This window comes from Phaseolus vulgaris, chromosome 2 (genome assembly GCF_051622355.1).
Source record: "Phaseolus vulgaris cultivar YP4 chromosome 2, ASM5162235v1, whole genome shotgun sequence".
In the NCBI taxonomy this organism is placed as follows: Eukaryota; Viridiplantae; Streptophyta; class Magnoliopsida; order Fabales; family Fabaceae; genus Phaseolus; species Phaseolus vulgaris.
Genome location: NC_143499.1, coordinates 47,565,001 through 47,582,740, shown reverse-complemented (window position 1 = coordinate 47,582,740; position 17,740 = coordinate 47,565,001). Strand labels below are relative to the sequence as shown.

At 32.8% G+C, this 17,740-nt stretch overlaps 3 protein-coding genes across 9 annotated transcripts in view; 1 reads left to right on the top strand and 2 right to left on the bottom strand.

Annotated features, from left to right (window-relative positions):
• Window positions 1-483: 483 nt before the first annotated feature.
• Window positions 484-6,917, bottom strand: LOC137812775 (Pseudouridine synthase family protein). Of its 7 annotated transcripts, none has more exons than XR_016518883.1 (9): window positions 6,587-6,917; window positions 6,388-6,493; window positions 6,043-6,224; window positions 5,523-5,668; window positions 4,163-4,254; window positions 3,731-4,014; window positions 3,134-3,250; window positions 1,915-1,977; window positions 484-879 (listed from the first exon to the last, which is right to left on the bottom strand). XR_016518883.1 is itself a non-coding variant. In XM_068614970.2 (9 exons), the coding sequence occupies exons 1-9, from the start codon at window positions 6,778-6,780 to the stop codon at window positions 688-690; spliced, it is 1,338 nt and encodes a 445-aa protein (XP_068471071.1). In that variant the 5' UTR covers window positions 6,781-6,917; the 3' UTR covers window positions 484-687. The 7 variants fall into 7 exon arrangements, 6 of the variants coding, with proteins under 6 accessions (XP_068471071.1, XP_068471072.1, XP_090155283.1 ...); XM_068614970.2 differs by having other exon boundaries at window positions 3,119-3,197; XM_068614971.2 differs by having other exon boundaries at window positions 3,134-3,197.
• A 2,026-nt stretch (window positions 6,918-8,943) lies between these two features.
• On the top strand, window positions 8,944-15,420 carry RPN13 (regulatory particle non-ATPase 13). The gene is made up of 14 exons (XM_068614972.2): window positions 8,944-9,152; window positions 9,330-9,389; window positions 9,795-9,887; window positions 9,988-10,047; window positions 10,498-10,536; window positions 10,616-10,690; window positions 10,787-10,853; window positions 12,091-12,169; window positions 13,592-13,707; window positions 13,793-13,816; window positions 14,298-14,392; window positions 14,465-14,542; window positions 14,629-14,683; window positions 15,077-15,420. Exons 2-14 carry the CDS (start codon window positions 9,351-9,353, stop codon window positions 15,214-15,216), a joined length of 960 nt encoding a protein of 319 aa, XP_068471073.1. The 5' UTR covers window positions 8,944-9,152; window positions 9,330-9,350; the 3' UTR covers window positions 15,217-15,420.
• Window positions 15,421-16,202: 782 nt separating this feature from the next.
• Window positions 16,203-17,740, bottom strand: part of LOC137812771 (Protein kinase superfamily protein) — a 5,314-nt gene continuing 3,776 nt past the window's right edge. The window contains exon 6 of the mRNA XM_068614965.2: window positions 16,203-17,091. Coding sequence (XP_068471066.1) covers window positions 16,691-17,091 — 401 coding nt within the window. The 3' untranslated portion in view covers window positions 16,203-16,690. The remainder of the gene's footprint in view (window positions 17,092-17,740) is intronic.

The following is a 17,740-nucleotide window of genomic DNA, read 5'->3' as shown; positions in this document are numbered from 1 at the left end:
ATATAAAAAAAAAATTATAATTAAATGATATGAAAAATATTAAAATAATAATATTGAGGATTGGAATGTGGTAGTATAAGTCCCTATATCATTATCCAACCACGAATACCATATCTACATTTTACTTACAAATATTTGCATGTACATAATAAAGACAGTGTATACGCAGTCAGATTTATTTTCTTTAAAAAAACTCGATAAAACTTTCAAAACTATATGCATTTCTCTAAAATTAACTTCAAGAAAGCTCTTTCATATTTCTATCTTTTATTTCTTTCCTTTTTCCTTATTGCATTCCTCCTTCTATAAAGCATTAAAACTAATATTCATACATTTTTCCCTCACGCAAGCAAGATATTCAATTTGGTTCCTCGATGTAGTTTCTTTTAATATTGATCCACGAGAGCTTTTAAAAAAATTGTTCTTTTACTTTGTCGCCGATAATTTGGTTATGTGTGCAAGTATATAAACAAACCAAATATATATACAAGAAAGTCTAAATGTTTAAAATAATAATAAAAAAAGTCTAAATGTACAAGAAAGTCGAGCCAAAATGTCAATTTCTAGAAGTAATCACAATGTGGAGCATCTAATTGCAAAATATATTAAAATGCAGCTTCAGGTATCTGCAAGTGTGACTGACTCTGTAAATGTGATTAGGAATGAGAACTAGTGGGCACAAGGGCTTTACTCTATCAGAATGAAACACTTTTGAGGGTCAAACTCAGTGTACCCAACATCAACTAGACATAAACCATCAGGGGGTGCTGGAGGAGCAGTAGCACGCCTACATGTGGCATCCATGAGCTTTATCAAGGCATCATCTTCAGCACCAGCAGCAGCTTCTCTAATTGAGGTTGCTACAAGCACCCGAACCATCTATAAAAATATGATTAGCTTCAACCAAGGCAATTCAAAATAAATAAATCTAGCACACCAATTGTTCTAACGGAGGAATTAAAACAACTTTTTTTACAGGAAAACACAAGATAATGGTATTTAGCAAGAATTATGGGGGCATAAAAGGACTATTGGAGACAAGCTATGCGCCAGAAACCCAGCCCCATGACATTTCCATTATCAGGGAATAAAAAACACTTTTATGAGTAGAAGAATTGATAAAGCTATAGTAGTGTCTAAGAGATATTTAGGCTAACTCAAGCCTACAAACTCTTATAAGATATGTTAGGTAGATTATCTCCCTTTATATACTGTATTCTAGCAGTATCTCTAGTTAATGCTTGATTTTTTCTCAATATACCCCTTTCAAACTGTTTAGGCTTAATTCAATCCTACAAAACCAACTTATAAAGCAAGAATTGTCTTCCCTTGTATACTGTATTTTCACAATATTTCTAGTCAAAGTCTAACTTGGATTTTTCCTAATATCTATGTGTTGATTCTGAAAAATACCTCACGAGACATCGAGGCTTTTTTGGGATATTAATATCCATAATTGAAATCTATAGACCTAATAATAGTGAAAATGATAAAGAATTTAATTTAGAAGATGATGATTGATAATTCCAATCTAAAATAATTGTATTCACTTGTGTAGGTGTTCACTTGTATTTTATTGTTAAATATAAATGTTATTAATTTCGAGTATTTTTTTAAATTTAGTGTATATATACCTGGGTAGAATAGAACAATAAAATTGTACTTTAAATTGATTCATTTGTGTTGAAAATCAACTCGTCAATATCTAGAACGATAAAGGTGTTACTCCAAGCCATGCTATCGTGTCAACTTCTATTCATATTAAGTTACATTAACCTTGCAATAAACTTGGGATGCTTTACTTTTCATATTTACATCAACAGATTTGATTATCTACATTTTAACAATACATAAGAGAAGCCAAAAACCTTCATATGTTTCCTAGAGCGAAAGCAAAAATTACACAGCAGTTACCTTTCGTAGGAAGCGATTAGCTACCAGCTCAACACACATCACCTTTGTTTCTTCACCACAGTCCTAAAAATGTCACGAGTGAAATCCAGCATAAATACAGCTCTTCTCTCAACCAAAGTACACAGTAAACTCATAGCTAGAAGTGATTGTTGAATTACATTTGCCACAAGGGGGGGCCAAATGATTTGAAAGACGTCTCAGAAGATGCAATATATACACATGTAAAAATCACAGGAACTCATTGATAGTTTTTGACATGCTAATTTATTTATGGGAAAACCACTGGAAATCCATATTTGCTAAAACCACATACATGCTTTGAGAAGAAAGTGAAGAGAAGAGAGAGTCAAGGGCGTACTAATCATGTAAGTAACTAAATATTTTCTGAACAAATGAAATCTGTTAATATTGAAAGTCATACACAAAATTGCATAACTTTCATGTTACAGCAAGTTTAACCAAACGGATATGTTTAAAGTCATCCTAGGAAATATCAGCACATTTGGTAGGAGGCCAACTGACCAAATTAAAAAAAAAATAGTTGAATTCACTTCAATGCAGAATGAGCTAAATGGCCAAGACTTCTAATGAAAGTAATATGATACAATCTTCAGCTAATTAACAATATTACACTATATATTTCATACTGTGTATTTGAAAGGAACATTATAAAACCATTGAGAACCTAGTGAATGAACAGAAGGTTCTCTAGCCCTTTTCTAACATTTCTAGAAGATATAAAACTGCTGAGAACAGATAACATCATATAGAAAATATATTATAAAAGGATTTAATGATGCTTGTGCCACATATTGCAAACACCCAGCTCAGCAATGGCCCTTATTTCCCATATTCATTATACACTTGAAAAAATTTGCCCTACCTATTCTGTGGAAAAATATAACGAATAATTGATTTTTCATCATATGGTTAATGAATATGATTTGAATTCAACTATTGGTTTCTCAGTCACGTTTCTGCCTAGATCACTTGAAAGAATAAATCCAAAGCTAAGCTAGAAACAAAATGGATTCACCCCTATTGGAGCAAGTTTTAAGCCAAGCAATATTGCAAATCAGGAGCAAGACACATCCACAAGCTTAACCACACATAGCAAGAGCCACATAAACTGAAATAATTTCAATTAAGTATAATAATTCTGGGCAACAAAAAAAGAGATAAAGGAAAGACAAAAAATGGTTACATGGCTGGCACTCACAGTTGTTGGCAGTTTGACTTCCATAGCTCGAGCATGGTAAACAAAACACTCAGTAGGTGGACCACTGAAACGGAATGACAGTCATAAGCCAATTCAATGCATCACAACTCCCCTCCTCTTATAAGTCATGGTAACACCAAGCAAATATGTAAGTCGTGTCATGAATCAATAATCACAAAAGCTTAAACTGTTAAGTGAAAACCCGTGAATGGTATTTATATTATATTTCTAACAGGCTCCCTCTTGCAAAAGCCCTTTCAACCTTGAAGCTTGGACAATTCATAGACCCATCAACTTTGTGCTGAAATGAGACTTATTTTACAAGAAGAATAAAGAAAGCAAGAATTGAATTCTAGAGCTCTTGGCCATGAAGGATTTGATGTTAGATTGAAAAGTGCTCACAACTAAAACTACCGATAAAATTTGATTCATCGGAAACAATTGAAATAATTTAAGATTTAATTCCAAATAATTATCACACAACCATTAATTTTGCTACCCTCCCCAAAATATTATTGGTAGTTTCTCTAATGTGCACTGCAGACGAATGAGATGATGAAGTGAGCATTGATAGAAATTCAAGAATTAAGTTCTTACTCATTTCTTGAAGCTTTTGTATCACGAGCAAACATCTTGTAGGATAGCAGTTTTCCTTCCAATTTTCTCAAAAGCACATTTACCTTGCTTACACTGAACAGATAGGATTTCTCTTGATTTTCTATCCCGTCCTTGCTGGAAGAATCATGCATTTCATTATATTTAGAAATGTCACAGGACTCCCCATTGCTGTTACTTTGGTCCCTGTACCCATTGGTAAGTGGAAATATATAAAGGTAATGCCTCCATTTGGCAGAGAAATTCGGATGAAATACGCGTGATACCTACAATGAGTCATATCTTATCAGAATAACTATTCCATGAAGTGTGAAGAACAAAGAACTCAATTCTACAAGCCATCTTCTTTGTTTGTCACAAGCAATTGATATCAAATATTAGCTCCCATTGCAGATTTCCTGAAAAGGATATTACCTCAGAAACTGATATGACTCTAAGTTTTCCTAGAGCTGCTTGATTGATAGCATCTTCAATATCTCTTGGTTTAACATCCTTCTTCCATGTATCTGTGTATATAATGAACCCTATATCAGGAGTGCAAAAAACCTTAACAAAAACCAAAGAGTGCTAAAAATGAACCTACTCACCCACTACCCTGTATGCCTCACTATCTGGGGAAAAATTCATGTAACTTCTGAAAGTTTTCTTTCCTTACATGGCATAACACTAATTTAATAAATTGAAAAATATAGCCCTGCATGATAAGCGTCATTTCCTCCAAGACTATAAATTGTGTCAATGCAAGAATGTTTTAGTGTTGTTGAATCCATACATAAGAACATGGGAACATATCACTGAAAAATTTAAGAAAGGGTTTCTTTGGTTCTTTCAAAATCTGATAACATGCATTAGTTGTATTTCATGTTATAAATGATTTCAATCATAGTTCTTATAGTCCCAGTCTACCTTATGACTTGATGCTGGTGATAACTTCTTTCTTTCTTCTTTTATGGTTTCAGTTAAGCTTCTGGTGTACTTAGACTTGCCTCCAAGTTTGGTATTCATTAAAAGAACCATATTAATAGATCTCACATAACCTATAAGGAACCATCCATTCCGTAGACAACAGACTTACCAGAATCACATCAAGCAGAAGAACTTTCTACAAAAATTTAAATATTCACCAGAGAAAAATAAAAAAGAGTATCTCTAGTTTCAATTATGATTTTTCTTGCCTCTAGAAAACAGAGTAACCTAACCATCCAAGTTCCCACAGCCTACAAAGAGTTCCCCATACCACAGGAACCCACTGTGAGGAAACAAGCAATCAAATAAAATTCTGCCAGAACGAGGCAGAAACTACCCAAGAAAGAGCAGAATCACGCTACGGAGGCCTTTTGGTGGTCCCAAAAATCAAAGATATTACTGTACGTGGATATGAGAAGGCATAGGCATTTCAGATGCCCTTTATTCAGGAAATATACGTTTTGAGTAAGGACATGTGAATGTTAAATTTAACCAACCAAAGACATCATACACATCTAGGCATCTAAGAGGCCATATCAAATGAAGTCAGGTATTAACACATTTGATGTAAGAAATTTCCAAATCAATCAAAGTGCCTACTGCTGATTATAGAACTATAAGTGCATAAACATGAGGTCAAATAGTACTAAACAATCTTAGTCCCAAATACTGCAATTATAAGAGATCCTTTGGGACTCCAGATTTATCTTCTTAGTTCTTACATGCTGAAATCAGAGTGTGTGACAGTTTATGTATACAAAGTCTTGGACATAGGAAAAGAATTACTGATAACAGGGAAATTACTTACAGAAAGAACAGACTTGTTGAAGGCCTGTCACACCTTTGTCTGTACGACCAGCAACAACAGCACAACCTTCAATAGGCAAACCTTTATCCTTTAGCAGTTGTGTTTTCTTTTCATCAACAAATTTGCCAAGTGACGCTTCTACAATGCTGCATGAACAAATGAGTACAAGAGCAAGAAGCAGAATTATCATCCAATAAAAAGGTAAACCAATGGTGAGCATGAAGCAGTAAAGGAGAAGACAAGGAAACACTTGTACCATGTTCAATTGTGTCACACACCTATATCAGTATGCATTCTAAAGATCAACTAATATTCATGAAAATTTATATACACAAGTAACATAATACAAATTGAGAAAGCTAGTTGGTAAAGGCATCTTATATGTGACAAAAACCGCAATACGCTAGCCTCATAACTCTGTAATAACACAAAAAGGTACTCCATCCAACTGATGGTAAGATATTCCATTTGCAATAGGCACAAAACTGCAGAAGCCGTAAATGTATGAAGTGCAACTTGCCCTTGGACAGTGTTCAAGCCTGGCTGCTTTTGCCACCCATCAAATGAACCCCCATGATACGAAAGAATAATTTTGAACGTCCTCCTCGCCCACCTCCCAGAGCGATCCTCAGATGCAACACTTTCCAACTCACTCTGATCAGAAAGTGCTGCAATTCCAGTATCATTGTGATCAAGAATTGTCTGATAGAAAGCCATGAATTAACATACAAATAGTCAAAGACAGTACTCACACATACACACCCCTAACCATTCATAAGATAGCAAACATTCCATTTACACTGAACATCAGAATCAGAAATTAGGGTTCAGATACTACAAGCAGAAAATTTACAAAATTGCCTACCTGGGGTCCGAAGAGAAGTGACAGAGACAAGTTGGCACGGACAACGTTGAAGTAAAAATCATTGACTCGTTGCCAAGGCCTTGCATACATAAATTGGAAACTCTCCCTGAAACCCAGATAACATCACAACACATCAATTGAAACTAAATGCAAGAAATGTAAAACAGAAAATGGAATTACAGAGAAGAAAGTTGCTTACCTCGCAGTCCATCTTGCGTATTCGGAGGGATCGGTGTGGTTGTAATGCACGTGACTTTCAGTTTCACTTTCAACTTCCCTTTGGTTATTCATGGAAACGGAACGAAAGAGTGAGTTCTGTAAGCAATGTTGATGGTTTCTGTGGAAACTGATGAATATATGTTTGGCAATGCCAACAGAGTATGCACTGAACATGGAAATAGGAATTTGCAGTGAAAAAGAAACGAGACACTTGGCTCCTCCTGCAAGAGCGGTTCAATTCTATGGTAATGTTCACCCGAAATACCCAAAATTGGTTTTCCACTAACAAAATGATAACATTGGACACTCATATTATCGTAACGGGATATTGACATTTTATAGTAGAGAGTAAAGTATCCAATTCAAAAAGTATTTATTAGATTTTTGAGAATTTTAGTACGGTTTAAACACAATTTAAAAAAAAAGATATATTATTTTTCTAAAAAGTCAAATTTTATTGTATAAATTGTTATTATGATTATAAAAATAAGACACAAATATTTTTGTAAATTAGTCATAAAAAACATACTTCTGCTCAAAAAAATAATCTGAAATATACTTGTGCACATAATCTTTATTGTCAATTTATATAATTCATAATTATATAATATATAGATCTATGTCCTCATGTCCTACATTTTAGAGATTTTACGTATCTCCATATCCATGTTCGTGTCATCTCCATATCCATGTTCGTGTCATCTCCATATCCATGGTCGTGTCGTATATCATTGTTTTTTTTACATTATCAAAATATTTTCAATGTGGATTGAAATATTATTTCAATAATATCATTTATAATTAATGTAAAAAATTTAATCTCGTTTATAATAAATAAATAAAAAATATATTTAATCATTTGAAAACTATTCATTCATTTAATACGTTTGTTAAATTTTTATTAAAGATAAACTTTAAATAAATTTAAATTTAACTCAACTTATAAAACTAATTTATAAATATATATCATAAATATATAACTCAACCACTCTATTGTGAATTTTATTTCGTATTCCATCATATATGTTATTTTCTGGTTACCATAAAAGAAAATCTGTATTTTCTTATTGTGTAGTTAATTTTATATTAAAAGAATTTATTTCAACATGGTAGTCCATTAGAATTTTGATATAATAGAACACATTTTTTTTTTCTTTAAACTATGTAATGAAACTATTTGAAGTGATATAATACGAGTATATCTTTTTACATAAGTTTTTTAAAAAATTGTGGGTATTTGAAAAAAACCTTCATAACATCAAGAAATTATTTTTCCTAAAAACATAATATAACATATTTCTTGTTTTTAAAATATGTTCTCACTTATTTCTTTCATTTATGGATTTTTTTTAACTAAATTCACAATCTCTCATATTTAAAAGATGGAATGATGATGATAAACCACTTTTAATTTTGCTTATATTTCTATTATCAGTTTACTTTAAAAACAACTACTACTCTCTTTTGTAACAATCATATTTATATGTTTAGATGTTAGTCAAAACTTCTATTATATTAAAAGAATAAGGTTTGTTTTACACTATAAAAAAATAATTATTCTACAATTAATTTTTAAAATAAAATAAAATAAAATATTATATTATAATAAAATATTAATTTATTTAAGTATCAAATAAATATAACTTCGTGTCAAAGATAACATATTTATATTAAAAATACAATTTGTTACTTTTATATCTTTTCTAACCATTCATTATTCAAGGAGTATAACCCAATAATAAATTAATTCAGATTAAAAAAATAAAAAAATTATTGAAACGTGAATTTATTTTTTAAAAATTATAAACTGATATATTTTGATTATGTAGTTGTTAAAATATATATTTTTATTTAAAACACCTAATTATTCTTTCTAAAGCCATAGACTATAAACACCGGTTCACATAAAATGCAAACTTTACGTTTTTTCTGTTGAATTTCTTAAAAAAAATAATTTAATATTTCGTAGGCTTATACGATTTTCGTTTTTATGTCATGTATAAAAAAATTTGACTTGCTTTATTTAGTATTTTCCTTTTAAAATTTGAAACCACTTTGATGAAATTAGAACTCAATCACATTATTTTGGTAAAAAAAATGGAAAATATTATTTTTGACGCTCAAAAAGTAGGTAATAATATAATATTGAAAATCTATTATAACAATATAATAATATTTTAAATTAAAAATAAAACAAATATAATTAAAATATTAATATTTTAAGTGGTAAGTGTATGTGTTACACCCAAAAAAATCTTAATTTTTTTAATTTTATTTCGTAATAAAGAAAAGGAAATAATTAGGAATTGATTAATTAAAAATAGGGGTGTCATTCTCGTAGTTTATTTTGAAGACGAAGGTTGAAAGGGAAAGAAAGTGTTACTGAAGAGAACAGTGTCACATAAATTAGAGGGAGGAACCCTCGATTTGTGCTTGCGCTCTATCTTTTTCAATTTTCTTCCCTTTTTCTTGCTTTGCGTTGAGTTCAGTAATTCCAACAACATTGCGCAATTTTCAAGCCGATTCCTACTATCAACTAAGCACTTGTAAGTTCGTATTTCTTCGTCTAGGGTTTTCGTTTTTTTTTTCCTCTTCAAATGATCACCTGAACTCATATTTGCTGCTGATAAGTAACGGATACTATTCGTCGCTCAGAATGCGTGTATGCATGCTATTTTAGTTTTGTTTTTGAAATTTGTTTGTAATTGATTCTTGTTTTGCAGTTCCGTTCGTAATCTGGAGTTATGAGTTTGTCTTCGGCAGATGCTTTTCCGGAAAATCAGGTAATGATGCCTCTGTGTTTTGTAATCTGGATTGAGTTTTTTTCTTCACTAGATGTTTCCTTTTTTTGGTCCGAAATCTTCTCTATGTTGAGCCAAACACAATCTGGATTGTTGTGAGAAAACTTAGGGTAATGTTGTGCTAGAATGTTTATTGCATTAAGGATTCAGAGTACTTTAAAGGTAGATGTTGGTGTGTGTGTGTTTGTTTGTTTGCCATTTGATATGAAATTAATGGTAAATTTGTTTCGAATTTGATGAATAGAGTAGGTCTGTGTGTGTGTTTGCCTTTTGATATGAAATTAATGGTAAATTTGTTTCGAATTTGATGAATAAAGTAGGTCTGGGATCATAGTCTCAAGTGTTTTTCCCTCTGTTTTTTTCATTGGATTAAATATGTATTTCCAGGAAGTTATGCTGGAGTTCCGTGCTGGTAAAATGTTTCTCGAGGGAAAAAAGGTTGTTCCTGATACACGGAAAGGGCTTGTTCGAATTGCTAGGGTATGGTATAGTTGAATATTGAATAATAATCAATATTATTCCTGGTATTTTAAACACTTGACCGCCACTACATTTCTTAAAGTGGTTACTTTTGTCTCAGGCTGAGGAGGGATTAGTCCATTTCCAGTGGCTTGATCGCACACAAAATGTTGTTGAAGACGTATCCTTTGTTTTCTGTTTTTGTTATTCACTTCAAGGGAAATATATATATATATATATATATATAGGAACCTAAGGCTAATTGGAATGATGACACATTTTTGAACCACGGGTTAACATTGTGAATATTTAAATAGTGGGATACTAACAGTCTGCTAGAAGCAAATCATGGATAACTGAATGCTAGAGATTGAGCTGTGAACTTATTAATATTTTACTTTGTTCTAGACATGAAATAAGTGAGTCATTTTTTTTAACATCTGTAATTTGAAGTTCGTTTTGATTGCTGTCCTCAAATTTGTTGTCTTCTGAGTTGTTTTTCCTGTTCCTTTCTGACCATTATTCTGTTGATTATTTATCATTATTTTTTTACGGCATCACTGTGAGTCTATAATATTATGTTCCTTTGTGCTGGATTTATCTTGATTTTTCTTGACCCAGGCTGAAACAGGATCAGATAATATTTCCGAATGAGGCTGTTTTTGAGAAGGTTCCATTGCTTTACCGTCAATCATTTTGGTTTTACTATTTTTTTATGATTATAATGACTCTAATTATTGGTTGTGTAGGTTAATCAAACATCTGGAAGGGTTTATATATTGAAGTTTACTAGCGATGACAGGAAATTCTTCTTCTGGATGCAGGTTGTTCTTACTACTAAATATCCTTTTATCCAGTAAGGGTTTACTTGTATGACTAGCTAGTTCTTACATTTCTATATTATCCTTCATTTTGTCTAGGAATCAAATGCTGACGGTGACTTGCAACTGTGTAGCTCAGTGAATGATTACATTAATAGACCATTGGGTAAGTTGCCTTTTTTTTTACTTGAAAGTAGAAAATGCCAAACTTTCTTTTTGTTAGCTTAAGCCTTCTGTCATCAGGCTGCTTAAACGTCATTTACGAAATAAGATTTTGTTCTTAATATAAATGAAAGGAAAGTAGTCATGGCAAATATTTTCTAATTCAATCTTTAAATAGTTTTGGAAAATATTACAGTTTTCTTTCATTTTGAATTATTGATTTTTGGCTGAGAAATTTAATAAATTGGCAACCACTTCTTTCAAGAAGTATACATAGTCCATTGTAATCGAACTCTATTATTTTTGACAAAGCTTTTCAGAATACATGAAAACCATTGAACATGTTTCAAGTGGCTCTTAATTTTCATCTAAGTTGCATGATATGGGTAGGGATGCTTGTAAATGTACAGGTATGGGTATGAAATACTACAAACTAGCACATGTTGGGGTATCAGGTGCCACGGGATATTACATAAAAGATATAAAAACATAAAGTAAAGGGATTAAATCATTAATTAAATGCAATATTCTCAACATTACCCAACAACTCTAATATTATGTCAGCAAAAATATCTGAGAAAAACACATTTTGAAAAGTATTCATATGGTTCATTAACAGCAAATCGAACAACTTAACTTGGTGCTTTGTGTGGACCTTTCTATTCAAGTAATTAGTGAGTATTGGTTACATACTGATGTGTGATAAGTAGTGGTAACATATACATACCTGGTATGACTGGCTACAACTAATATTTAGAAGAAGTATCCATGTGTCACAGATTTTCATTAGTTGCCTGACCCTTCAAGCATAACTTCAAGTTGTCTGTTTTTCTTTAGTTTGGTCAATGTTTTATGGGAATGAATAAGTATATAACTAAAGCATTTTATAGTTGTTTGATCCTTTTGATTAAGGTGACTCATATTTTCTTGTAACTGGAGCTATATTATCACAAGAATAAGTAGTCTGAATTGGCTCCATATCATCTCAGATATGTAAATATTAAATTTCATCTCCACTAATAGGTTAGGTGATCCCAGGTACTATGATTATTAATTATATACGTAGAGGTGTCTCTAGCTGTGAACAACACTACTGAACAAATTTGTAGTTGGAAACCTTCTGTTTTGTTTTGGCTCTTGGATATTGTTTTGAATAAGGTCTATGGTTATTTCATAGTGACATAGGCAAATAGCTATATTTGTAACATGGAAATAATAGGGAATTATATACTGATTTACAGAGTTAGGTGAAGAGGAGCCTGAGGGATCCCTTCCACTTCAAGTGTCTGAAGATATGGCTGAGGATGACATCACATCTAGGTATTGATGTATTTTGGATATTTAAATGTTTGCAGATTCTATGACTCACAATTAATGATTTCTTTTTCTTGGTTTGTTTTTCTCTTTTAATTGATTAAAGTAATTTGCACGTCTTGGTACAAAATACTATCAGATGAAATTCTGATAAAGTTCTGATGAAAGTGGGAAATAATGATGCACTGGCCAAATCTAATGAGTGGTTCCTCTTTGACAGTAGAATTCAGTGCATATCCTGTACTTTTTAAATGTATTTATATCCTTTTTGTGCTAGACTGTTTGATTCAAAGCCGAACCACTGTGTCGTGGCTATGAAAACAAAATTAGCTTTTAACGTGGAGATTTCCCAATGAATTAGTTGGAAACAACCATTTTTAGAATTTGGGCTTATACTCAGGGTGACAAATTGACTTGTTGGGTGATAATTTTCCATGTTTTATAAGCACTACTTGGACCTTGTCTCTAGTCTATGCTGGCTCTCAACCCCTTAAGAGTTGACACTGTAGCAGCTCCACACTAAGATGCTTCACTAAGTCCTTTTGGCTAGCGCCTTCTATTTAGCCTATTTTAAAATACTGGCAACCCACTTTGACTAGGTGTCCTTAATGTGGCTTTCCAGCCATCGTTGTAAGTCTGGTGCTTAGAATCTACAAGTAGATTTAATTTTGATGCAATATATGCTGCTTTTATGACAAATAGTTCTTTAATGAAGAGTCTTAGATAGTGGAGTTAGATCTAGCTCAACGTTACAAAGTCAGCTTGCAAGGTGATATTTACACCAAATGACTTGCATGCTATAATCTAGTCATATAGCTTGTAGATGGGCGATCTCTAACACAACCGCTCATGTGGAGGACTCACGTTTTGAGCGTGAGATTAGATATTTGAATTGAAGGTATTCCGATTGCAACCTTGTTAGTTTTATGCCTAACTTACAAAATCGGCTTGTAATGTGAGGTTTGAATCCATTTATATATACTATAATTTGATCATATTTATAGTTGATATAGGATCTCTACTAAAATAAAATAAAAGGTAAAGGCCTGAAAATGTTGTCAAGCTTTTAAACTACAAAATTATTTTCATTAGCAAATTGTCTCATCTCGGCCAGCCAATGTTCTAAGTTCTTAATGACGCATGGCTTCCTTATTCATCTCACTGCTAAATATCTTCAAATATTTTTCCAAGCATGAGATTATGTTATTTAAGGTCGTAGGAGTCATGACCATTCTTCTTTTGAGATTTGGTAGTCTAAATTGAGGTTACATTTTATAGGGTAAAATGTTTAGTTATGCCTTTGACTGAAAATCAATAGTTGGGTGGGATGGGATTATGATGAATCTCACTTCTTTGTTTTATATTGCTTATTCTTATATATGGCCAACTAGACACTAAATTATGCGTTGGATTTTTTTTGTTTAAAAGAGCTGCAAACCTAGGTATCCCAAACTTGCGTGTGGAAGCAACTAGTGATGCACCGTCTTCTGGTCGGGTTAGATTGGAAGATCTCCAGAGAATATTGAGTGACATTGGGCCTGCAGGTATCAAGTTCGCTTGAAAGAAACAAATCTCCTTTGATATATTTTTAATTATTGAGGCCTAATCTATTTTTATTTTCTATTGCAGATAGTATTATTGATCCTGATGGAGGTAATCTTTCCGCGTACTATATTCCATTCCTTTTGAATACAAGGATAAAGGTGTCTTCAACACGTAGTATTGCATGCTATTTTTACATCCAAAGTTCAAACTAGAGACTGTATGGATCATACTGAAGTGCATTTTTCAGCATGATGATGAGATAGGAATAAATATGAACTAACCAGGATACAAGATTTTATCTGGCTCAGTTATGGGTAACAATGTTTGGTTCACCACTAGAGTGATATTAATTTTGGGGGGGGCTCCCGGATTCACTATTTAATATGCATGCGCAATGTTATAATGTCCAAAGTTTCATGTTTAATGCCAGTTATCATTGCTGCCATGCTTTTTGATTTTGAACTTCTGATTGCCAATGTAGGATGTGGTGGATTTGTAGGAATAAGTTAGACTGTGCATCTTATCTTTTTTGGGGGCAAAATGTTGGTAAAATAAATCTACTTTTAACAATTTTCCTGTATTTCATTAGGCCTGGGACTTGGCGATATACTGAAGCCTGATCTAATAATGCCATTGATGGAGACATTACCTTTGGAGCAGCGTTTAGCTCCCTACTTACCTGAGGTAGATGTCAATGTGGTAATTGAGTTTTAGTATTCCTTAAGTTACAGATTCATGCAATATTGTTTGATGCAGGGTAAGTCCTCTCCAGAAGAGATATTGGAGTTGTTGCAGAGCCCACCTTTCCGTCAGCAAGTAGATTCATTTACTTATGTGAGAATACAGTGCTTCACTTATCTTATTTTACATTTCTTTTCAAAATATACTTAACAAATGTGTTTATTTATTTATCGCTATAGGTACTTCGGACGGGGCAGATAGACTTGTCTCAGTTTGGAATTGATCCAAGTAAATGTGAGTAGTACTTTCTTCTTAGTCTTTAGTCCGGGCATTATTGAGTTCTATTCTAGAATGGCCACATTTGTATTTTCTTCTCAAATCTAGCTTCTTGTGAGGACGTGTTATAATGGCTGCTTTTTTTTTTTTATCGAGTTTGAAGTGAGTTGTGGGAAAAGGGACTTGTCATTGAACACCACTCAGATAATTTTGCAGCATTTTCTTCCTAACTTCTATGCCTTTTTAGGGCTTAAACGTGTGTTGCATGGTTGTCTTGTACGAAATTGGGAATTTCCTATTTCATGCGTTTTGTGAAAGGTCACAAAAATGAGAAAAAATAAGTTAGAAACTATTATCGAATTATTGGTTTGATAATTTAATATTGATGGAAATTTTTTTCTTTCATGGCAGACAAGTTCACGGTTTTGTCTTTTCTTGAGGCTCTTGAGGATTCCGTTTCCGAGTCGTTAGAGTCTGAAGATAGGCAAGATGATCAGGATTTAAGATCTCAATCTTGTAATCGTCATGACCCAATGGATGAATCTCAGTAGAGTGGCTTATTCAGCATCGTTTTTTTATTTATAGATTCAAGAATCATCTCATGTTTTTATTTTCTTTTCATGGACATTTTCTGCTTAAAAAGAAATTTAAAATGCAGTGGGAAAAAGTTGCAAATATAATTTGAGAATCTTTCAAGGTTATAGTGAGTTATTGATCAATAAAGTCTAAGCAATATGTTTCCCGTTTCTTCAAAAGTCATTTTCATAATTTATACTAGTATGTATAATAAATTAAAGTTTAAATATGTTGTCAGTCTTGAAAAATTTGAATATCTATTTTTGGGTTTTCGGTTCTCCAAATTTAGATGTTTTTACCCTAGATTTTCGAAAACTGTTTTTCAATCCCTCATAAATGCTAATAGCGTGAATTTGTAATTTATAGTAGTGAAAAGTCAGAATTTAAGCTTTAATATAAACTAATAGATTTGCAAATGGGCATTAGTCCCGTATCAACCTTGTGTAGCATCCCCAGTGCTTCTCCACATGTACCATGCCACCTTGCCCAGCGTCAGACCTTGTATTGCTCTTCTAAAAATGTTATAGTAAAGTTTAGGAAAGTTGAAAGATAAGTGTTGAAAAGTGGCTCTTGATAAGGAAAACGTCATTGTTCAAACTGTAATCAAACGACCCAACTTAGACAGACCCCTTGGATTTGGTTCTCCACATTTGAAAACTTCAGTGAAAAACTAAGGCCAATGCAAATTAGTTTTAGGCAATAAAATAAAAATATGCTTAAAAATGTTAACTCCATAAATTTAATTAGTTCCTACGTACAATGACTCTACAGGTTTACACTAAATATTCTCTTTTAGATCACTATTAGTTTTTTCACGTTTTAAATCCTGTTTTTACCTTAATAGAATCATAATAAGAAACGTCATTATTAGTAGTCTTGCTTCTGTACGTCTATTTTAGTTTTGTACAGACATCAATCATACTGCAAACTTGCAACTAATGCATGTAGCACAATTAACATATTTCAGAATAATTGAACCTTTAATAAATAAGTATAACCGAAGTCGAACTAAATGTGAGTTATGCTGATAGTCTGATCTATACATACATCCCCACCTATTGGATTGGACGCACAACATCACGCTTTTAACGGAATACATTCTGAGTGCACAGATGTTAAAAAATGTTTTACATCTACTCTGCTAAATATTCCAATAAACAGCGTCCTGATCACTCGAAATTGGAATAAAGACAACGGAGGATGCTTAAGCCACAATTTCATCTCATCTGAACATACCAGTCAGATCCACCTGCTCAAAATTTTGTGGAAATTTTAATTGCCATCCACGTCGGTGAAATTTCAACTTCTGGAAGAGAAGACGACTTTTTCGCGAGCACAAACTCTAGTGAAGAAACTACATGGATTAGAGTCATACAAGGCTGGCTTCAGCCTTTTCTTTTCGTCATGCTTCACACGTACAAACCTCATCACATTTAGTTTCGTTTTGTCTTAAGTTGGAGTGTCATTGCTGGCCTTGGGAACCTCATAAAGGGTTACACCACTGCTACCAGCAGTTTGAAGCATTTGATCTTCCTCATTTTCCCCACTTGACTGAAAGTTTTCGAGAATTTCAACAACTTGGCTCATTAGCGGTCTTCCTTTCGGGTTTTGGCTAAGACATTGGTATGCCAAATGGGCTACCTTCAATGCAGTTTTACTTGAATATTGTCCCTCTAATCTTGGGTCTAAAATTTTCAAAAGTTTCTTATTATGATTCAGAAGCGGACGGGCCCACTCGACCAAGTTGTGTTCTCGGCTCGGCCTGCTCTTGTCTAGTGCCCTTCTACCAATAAGCATTTCAAGTAGCACCACCCCAAAACCATAAACATCACTTCGAGCTGTCAAATGCCCTGTTCATGATGACAAACACGTTGGTTAACAGATGTAATCTCACACTGATCCACATGTTAAAATAGTGGCTTGACCATCAGTTTAAGATTTAAAGAACTGTTGTAAACAAGAAAAAAAACGTTGGCTTCTTTTTCTACAGCATAAATAGTTAAAAATAATGTATGTTTAAGTTTAGATGTACAAAAGGACAGTCCAGATCCGGTGCACAAGGTCTCACCAATTAGGGGCTGAGAAGGATAATTGTACCCACTCATAACCCCGCAAGAATAGAGCTGGCTTATAGGTTTTGAACCCGTGACCCATAGGTGATCACATGGCAGCAACCTTATTGGGCTAAGGCTCACCCTCGTATTCTAAATATTAGAAATAAAGCACTAAAATTTGATTCAAGTAATTGAAGTAAAATATGCTTCAAGTAATTACATGCGTCCATAAATGAGAGACCAAAAGAAAATGATTTTTTTTTTTAATTTTTAGAGAATAAAACGAAGGTACTAAAACACATCTGAGCCATAAAATTTAATCACGTCCGAGTACTTGGTACAAAGTGACTGCCACCTTTTCATTTATCATTAAAAATATTTATCTAGAGAGAAAAAATAGATAAAAAAATATGATATGACATCATTCAAGAAAAAAGTTCAATCC